We start from the raw sequence: 9,150 nt of genomic DNA, 5'->3' as shown, positions 1-9,150 counted from the left end.
ACGCACACTACTGCGTATCTATCAATACGATCACGCGTTGCATATCATGTACGCGTCGACATGTAAGTGCGACTTAAGTCATACTTAAATCTTTGTGAAACACCCCCAGTATTAAAACCCAGAGCTTAGTTCTTGATCATCGGACTGATCATGGGACAATTGATTACATTCATCATTGTGTGCAATCAATCCTACAATCAATTATACAATCAGTTGCTAATCTTTATGTTACAGGCCCCAGATCTTATTTTTACCCTACCCCTGTACGGTAAATTGCCGATTCGTCCACTGCCAACTCGTCCACTCACCACATGGTCTACCTTCATTTAGTCTTATGCCATTTCGTTCAACATTTCGTCTGACAACCATTTGGTCCAATAACCATTTAGTCCAATCATCACTTCGTCTAATCACCATTTTGTCTAATAACCAATACCCATTTTCTTTTTATTCATTTTGCATAATTAACACTTAAGTTTAATTAGACAAAATGGTATATTGACTAAATGGCTATTGGACCAACTGGTTATCAGATGGAATGGCATTAGACTAAATGAAAGAAGGCCATGTGTGGTGAGTAGACGAACTGATTATAGACCAAATGGTAGTAGACGAGTTGGCAATTTGACGAAATGTCATTAGACGAATTGGAAATAAACCCCCTCTACACTCAGAGAATTAAAATAGGAGTAAGTTTCACCAGTGCATATGTTGTTGTTCCGCTAGTGAAATGACATTTTGCCATGGTTTCTCATTCAAGTGGACAATCTTTGACCTTAAGAGAATAAAAATGGTTCATTATCCGTCCTCTTTCTTATAAGACATTCCTCAGATGTATTGTTTTCAAATTAATCACCTTGATATTATTTCATGCAATGTATTTTAAGTTTTTGATGAGAATGTTATTCAGAAAAGACATTTTTTTTTCTCCCTGAACCAAGATTTCTGAAAGGGATCAAATACATTTGACTGAAAGTCATCATTATCCATTGATGAATTGAATCAGTAAATTTTAAATTAACTTTTATCCTTTCGTTATTGATGATTAATCTCTTAATGCATACAATATGATGTTGATCTCTGTACTTCAATTTTTTTTAATTTCTATCATGAATCATGATTCACTCCTTTTTTTTGTATTTAGAAAATATTGAAATATTTCAAATTTGAGGACATTTGATACTGCAAAAGTGTCCCAAATAATGAATGTTTGAATGTATGATAAGCTGATATGTATGCTGTATTGTGTAGAAAAAAAAGTTGACTTACAGTACTAGTAAATTTGGGTAGATTTTCTTACAATACTAACACTAATGAACAAAGGAATACGTCTGATACCTCAAGATTGGAAACTCCCCTTCTTCCCCACCCCCCCCCCCAAAAAAAAATTATGTCGATGAAATGGGCTTCAGAACAAAAGGATGATTTAAATTAAAATTGATTACATTTCTCTCAATCTGAGTTCCTTTTCAGGCCTTTTTTCGGCAATACACTCTAAAACCTGCCATTTGCGAAATTTTCAAAACATAATTGATACAAAGTCATGTCCCCCCCCACCATCAGGAAGTAGTGTACAGTGTATTCAATGACAAGGATTATGAATTTTATTTAAATTTACACACAGTTTTCTTCGATTCTTCCAAGGTCAGTGCACTAAACAGCCTTTTCTTGGTAACAAAAGACCAACAAAACTCAATGGGCCATATTCTTCTGAAATCACTGTGATTGGAAGTTATGAATATTTGACTTTTTTTTTTAAATACAAAGTTTGTTCAGCCCTCTGATAATAGAATATTTTCCCCATTTTTCCAACACTTGTCATATCATTGATATTTGAAATATAATTTCATTTTAGGGAAGGTGTCCTCTGAAATGATTTTGCAATATAGTAGCATAATTGCATAGCCAATTATTTTGTTAACATATTTAAATATTCTGTTAATTTGATTCTTTTTTATGTCCTAAAATGTTTTCTGTCAGATATCTACCTGTGTTTACATGTTGCATTTAATATTAGATAAATGTGTATTTATTACAAAAGTATCTTGTACTGCTTTTTCATTTTAGTCACAATGGCATTTGTAAATAAATCCTTGGTGTAAATTGGTTGAAATGGAACAGGAAAATGAGCAGTTTTACAGATTTTTTTTCAAATTAGTTGGAAATTTTAGTAGTGCAAGTATGAAAAATTCAATTTATTTTCAATGCAATCCTCAAATTGACAGACAGGCTTTAATATACTCTCCATATTTTGTATGAATATGTTGTTTCTTCATTATTATATAAGGTGCAACCTCTTAGACTCAAATCTTGCCAATTTTATCATTGTTCTAGGAAGTAAATTGATACTTTCCTACCTTTGTAATTGATATCGATAGATTTTTTTTGATTACTTAGTTCAATTATCTTGACACAGAATTCACCCCAGCTCAAAATTTTCCATTTTCTAAAAATGACAAAGGAATTTTAAATGGCATAATCAATTTCAAAAACCTATAAAAGTTTATTTCCAGCTGTAATTCTTGCTTAACAAACACACCCCAAAAACACTTAACATGCAGGTTAAATTTTCTAGTAATGAACTGTTTTTGTTTGTATTAAAGTTTGCTTACGAGTGTTTTATGCCACCAAAATCACATTCTGTCCAGAATATATTTTTTTCTTCTAAAGTTCATGAAGCTTGTTTTGGCAAGGTACAAGCACATTGGTAATGGTACAATATACTGTTATATGCTTCGAAAGTGGTATCATTCACCATTCTTTGGCTAAGAACAAAATATAATTAGTAATGTGTTTGATATAATTCATATTTGTAGATATAGTTCTATATCCTAATACATAAAAAGGATATTTTTTTTAAATGGGAGGGGGAGGAGGTATAACCACAAAATGCAAAGTATTAATAATCACACCAAAGTAAAGAAAAATTCAACAAAACATTTCAGGAACGAAATTGGTTTTTTATTATTTTTTTTTATTTTCCATCATCACACGAAGACACAATATTGCAACTATATAAGCAGGGGGGATTCCCCCCTTTTTCACAGACTACTACTTATAACTCACTATATGGCAAATTCCAGAGGGAAAAATAGTGTATGTGAAATGTATAAAGAGAGGACAAGCACTCGCTAAAAAGTAGAGGCTAGGAAAAATTAAATCAAATAAAAACGTATTTCATAACCATCAAGATCAATAGAGCAATTGATTCTTTAATATAGGCATCAAATTTGGATTAGTACTTATTAAATGTCAGAAAAACCCACTGGTTATTACATTGGAATGCAATACCTTTAAATGACAAGCACTGGCGCGATTTTTTTCTTCCCTCTTTCATTGCTGAAATGTCAACCATGGATTAGTAAATGACTATTTGTGTAGTCGTGTGATTTCCCACTGATGGTGCTTTTCAGGAATTTGTTTGTACCGGAAACAGAATATATCTTGACATATACAATGGGAGGTATCTATAACCCCTAATGGCATGAATATTGGTTTGGAATCTAGCAAAGATAATGACTGGTTGACTTCATAACTGTGTAGGACCAGATATGCAGCAGGGAATACAAAAAAAAAAAAAAAACACAAGCAGAATGTCAAAATAAAAACCCTGACAATCTAATAATCGCTGCCCTGGCTTAAAAAAATGTTCATTTTTACATCTGGATTTTGAATTGAAGAAACTTCCAGTCATAATGTACATATACATATCCGCTTCTTCATACCGTTAGACACATGTTTCGGTACAAGGTCTCACGTTTTCAAAACATGGATTGAACATGTACACTCTTGTGATAGATAGTAACATACATGTACATATTACAGAATACAGAAGAAAAAAGGTGAGTTCATTTCTAATTAAAAGGCTACACTATGTTAAATTAAAAAGTAATACAATGCAATCCCTCATAACCATTCCAACTTACTGCATGTGCATCTTTCATTTGGTTTGTGAATAAAAGCTTTATCAGACAGAATACATCTATCGGATGATAGAAATATGTCGTTCATCCTCTAAAAATAGATTCCATAACCAGCTAACCTAAAAGTCTTCTTGCTGTGGAGAACTAGTCTACTTTTCCTTTGCATAAATAAAATCATGATGTTTGGTAATATTTCTTCCAATCAGGCTTAGTCCAAGACTAAGGCAATACAATATGATTGGTGTTGAATTAAAAAAAAAAGCTGAGCGAAGAGAAATATGGATTCCTAAGGCTTCAACGATGAAAAGACGCAACGATACAAAAACAAAATAATACACAGTGACATTGTACCTAGTACTGTCCTTGTGATGAATATATTGGGCATTTTAATGCCGTAAATGAATACATTCTACAAAATAGTTTACAAAATTCCACTACAGAGGAAGCAAAGTAAAATTAACAAAAAAAAAATTGGCCTCATTCCAAGAAACAAAAGAATGATATTTGAAATATACAGCATTTGAATATCTATCTTGTATCCTATCAAATTGGCAACAATGAAGACAACACGAATACATGACTGTCCAATATCTTAATCTTATTTGTTACCATGACTACATCGATGAATGAAAAATTATCAAATCAATGTTTATACAAGGTAAAAGAGAAAAATCGTGACATGACCACAAAAAGTGCTTTGAAGATTATAAAAAATTGAAGCCGATTTCGAGACTTGAACATGTCCTCTCCAAATGATCACTTTAAAACAAGTATAAAAAATGCAGATTTATCTTCACCCACATCCCCCCCACCCCCTCTTCATGCCTACTGAAAATCTACCTAAAATTAGGAAACTAAAATAAGTGCAATGATGCATTGTGTTTCATTGTGTGATAAAGTTAAAGGTGCTTCTACATACATAAATGCAGCTACGTATAGTTTGATTGCGTAATGCCTAAAGATAGATTTCGGAACATATGTATAAGCATACTAATCTATATTAAATGTGTATACAAATACGAAAAGAGCCTCTACTTTTAAATCAGAAGGGGGAGGATGGACTACTTTATCATTAAAAAAGATAATAGGAATACAATAGCCATCGCACCATAGGAGAAAAGAAAAATATACAAGTACTATAAGGTACATTTAAATTTGATACGATCCTTTACGTAGATTCTTAGAACACGGTATTTCTTTAAATATGAATAGTAATTGTTTAAAATTCAAATCCACTGAATACGTAATAATTACAGTACACTTAGTTATCTTAGCAACATCAACAATGCATATGATTTCCTATTTAAATACAAATCACAGTGACAGACAAAAAGGAACCACACAGTCATTTCCCAGTTTGCCAATTTCTCTTTGTTAATTGAATCAAATACAAGAATATCATAAGCGTTTCACCTCTACAATTTCTTCATCTCTTAAAATGGCTGGCAGTTTATGCATGCTACTTTCTAAACTTTGTTTTCTACAGTCTATGCTTAACACTACAAATCTTGAGAATTAGATCCTTCACAAAATTAGCATTTCAATAAAACAAGGCTTCTTTACATGTCTTTCACATCTATAGTCAGAGAAATAAAAAATATAATTTTTCTTTTCTTTTTCCTTTTTTTTTTCTTCAAATTTTCAAATTCTCCCAAACTGTTTCAATCATCCGTCCAAGATAAGATTGAAAAGTAGACCAACTTTATTTCTTCTTTTTGGTACCTAGTATCTGGTTTGCATGGACACCACATGACGACAACATGCTGTGCATGTGATATAGGCACGTAGACCATGTGATGATCACATGATCGTCGCTCATTCACTCTAACCTTCATTCCATACCTCTATATTGACTCTGCTTGCTCTTAAAAATTGCACTAAACCAACTGATCTTGAAGAAACACTTTCATTAAATCATAATCATAAACCTCTCACAAACACCAAAACCCAGACCTGACACAGAACGAAAAAGTCAAGTTTCAGTTGCCTTAGAGTCTGTATGATAGCATTGCTGAGGTATGATCACATGAAAATAAAAAAGTACCACACAGTGCTATATGCAATGGTCCGAAATACTTTAACACGTTCACTAGCAAATATATCTACATGTACATTTTAATGTCAAGTGAGGTCGGTTTAGTGCAACTTTATTCAGATGTACATCTAGTACTACCAAGGCACACATGCATCGCAGCCTACACACTTGCCCTATCTCAGCCTGACATATCACCATGTATTTATCAGTTACACACGATCACATGACTCGAGTGTTAACCTAGGTCTGGTTTCATAAACCTGACATCCACTAAAATCATTTAGAAAATCTTACAGCTCATGCTCGTTGATGAAATGACGTCATTTCTATCGTTTGTAACTGTATACATGTCAAAAATCTGGGAGGCGTTTCATCCAAATTTATTTTCTGACAAGTTGTCAGATCTGACAGCTTTCCTTGGGTTTTGATTGGCTGAGAAACAAACGTATCTTGACTGGTAACCGTTTGATAATGACAAATTGTCAGTGCTGAAACCTTTCATGAAACAGTCCCCAGATCTCGATCCATATCTTGCTCAACAGTTGTCTGAACTGCCCATGCTCTCTATTCAATCAGGGGGGGTTTCACAAAGATTTTAAGTATGACTTAGAGTCGTACTTAAATGCCTAGTTGCGTGCGGTATGAAAGGCATGACCGCATTGGTCAGATCATGCCAAGAGGAAGCGCACTACTGCGTATTCATCAGTAAGATTGTGCACTGCATATCATGTATGCGTCGGTATTTAAGTGCGACGTAAGTCATACTCAAATCTTTGTGAAACACCCACCTGCTCTTCTAATGTGAAGATGGAATAGGAAGATTGACAACATAACAAAAAAAATGACCAATGGGTAAATGAAAAGACAGGAAAAAACCCCAGAGATGACAAAAACATGCGTTTGACAAACTTTCAAAAGATTATTTTCCTTATTGTTCTTGACGCAGCTCATATTTACAGAAAACTGTTGCACAGTAACTCATGTACAGATACGATCAACAAAAAAGGGTCATTTTATGCGGTATCCATCACCAACGCCCACAGCAACCTATACCCCCCAAAAAGAAATCTAACGACTTGATTTACTTTGTACAATCGTTTCTAAGCTCTTTGACTGGGCCTATTGCACGCCACACACAAACCTATCCAGTTTGGGAAATGCTAGTCCCATGCCTTTATATTCAAGTCCTGTTTTTACAATTTACAAACCAACTTCCAAGGGTCTCTTGAACCAGTTGAAGGTTTTTCCCAATCATGACTTTGACACATTTAAGACATCAAATGTTGAACACCATGTAAGTCCCATAATGAAAAGGGAATGATTCTTTTCATACCTAATTTTTTAACATAACATTCACCGTGACTGTGATAAAAAATCACAGATTTTTGTCCACTCTCTCTATACACTACATATAACTACACTTCAACATTTCAGCAAATATAAAAAAAAATTGAATTTTCAGTTAACCACGCAGTTAAGAACATATCTGTTCACCCACATGTTTTGAATATGAATACACATGAATACACCGTTTACTTGAATCATAGAAATCATTAGAACGACAGAAGAAGAATTTTTTACACAATGAACTCGCTTGTCCCAACGACACTGCCGTTCTCATGAAACTACTTACAAAAAGACTTCATTTTCGCTTTAAATAACAATTCGCAATGGCATTGATTTTACAATATTATACACAGTGCTTTTTTTGTAAATCAATCATAAGTTCACTGTTGTCTGTGCACAGTGCTGTAATTTACACGTTTCATCTAGCATGCTACGATCTTCCCTCTTGAAACCATGGGTGTTTTGATGGAAAATTGATGATTACAAATAACTCTAAACCACTATAATTCTATCACGCATGCTTTCTTTAATTTTACTTTTATACACAATACACATATTTCATATACTACATAAGAATAAGTCATTTAGCATTATAATCAGTATATATAGCAAGAAAAAAAAAACTACTTACAAGTACTTTTGGCAATAAACATGATTATTATACCATTGAAACGTGCTCACCTAATGAATTATTGTGTACCTTCGGGCAATTTCAAGCAAGAGAAAATCCATGGAAAATAAGAAATTTTTATTTCAGAACATCTGATCATACATTTTTTCTAAGAGTCATTCCCATCTGAAACAATCAATGCATTATTTTTTTCTACATCACTGATGCTTTGATTCAATGCAGCATAAACAGAAAATAAATGCCAATTTCAAATATTTTCCATGGATTACAAACAAAATTTTCAAGAGGTGTCTCACATGTAGGAAAAGAAGAGTCAAGGCAATAAGAATTCTTACTCTACAGATATAAGAACATGAAAAATTTCCAAACAAGAACCAGGCTTTACATCCTCTAGGAGAACCTGATCATCACACAATCATTACAACAAGATCAGTACTTTTTCATTGAGGAAATAAAAAAAAGATAATTGAGTATTCCCTACATTATAACCTCATTTTATATTCATCAACTCTAGAATGGCTAAGAAAATGCAAAGGATTTAATTTCTATTGACTATTTTTTTTTAATTAGGTACATAGCGTAGATCATCGTTCTTAAGAGACAAGAGACCTTTGTCATTTTGAGTCGTTGCATACACTATATAGATATCATACACATGACAAACCTTGATTCCTTTTCATCACCGACTCATCAATTTACATATATTCCATGGTATGTCAAAGTTCAACGCCATCATATGGTTTTACTCACAAATTACTCAGACAGATATCTTTGTATTTGATGATTATTTGTTTTCCCTTCAAACAACACATAACCAATCTCATCTGCATTGCATGACTCAACCAAAGAGGGCACTATTCTCCTTTCTTCTCCTTCTTCTCTTTCTTTTTCAAGAACGATGGAGTACGGAATTTCTTTGATTTTGATTTCTTGGAGGGTGACATAGGGTCCTTTGTCGGTGATGATCCTGTGCTGTCTACACCAGGCGAGGGCTCCCTATCATCGTCCTCGTTCTCGTCCCTACCGTTGATGGTCGTTTTCTCCGATACTCTTGTCTTGACTACTGTGGCAGTGTCCCCCTCTGTGAAATTTAACACAAGAAAAAGTTTTAACATTGCATTTCACAAGCAATGTTTTACATAAAGGTAGGATAGCTTCAGGAATGGCAAGCCGTACCTTTGAAACAGTCCCCTACATTCTCAGCTTTCACCTCA

General features: G+C 33.6%; 1 protein-coding gene across 4 annotated transcripts in view; it reads right to left on the bottom strand.

Moving 5' to 3' along the window:
- Positions 1 to 3,184: 3,184 nt before the first annotated feature.
- The window catches only part of LOC121424812 (gamma-adducin-like), a 106,167-nt gene continuing 100,201 nt past the window's right edge, over positions 3,185 to 9,150 (bottom strand). For all 4 annotated transcript variants that reach the window (XM_041620606.1, XM_041620605.1, XM_041620608.1 and 1 more), the window contains one exon: positions 3,185 to 9,017. In XM_041620606.1, coding sequence (XP_041476540.1) covers positions 8,791 to 9,017 — 227 coding nt within the window. In that variant the 3' untranslated portion in view covers positions 3,185 to 8,790. The remainder of the gene's footprint in view (positions 9,018 to 9,150) is intronic.

Source organism: Lytechinus variegatus, chromosome 12 (assembly GCF_018143015.1).
Source record: "Lytechinus variegatus isolate NC3 chromosome 12, Lvar_3.0, whole genome shotgun sequence".
Lineage (NCBI taxonomy): Eukaryota > Metazoa > Echinodermata > Echinoidea > Temnopleuroida > Toxopneustidae > Lytechinus > Lytechinus variegatus.
The sequence above is the reverse complement of the archived record's forward strand: the minus strand, read 5'-3'. Positions and strand labels throughout refer to the sequence as shown.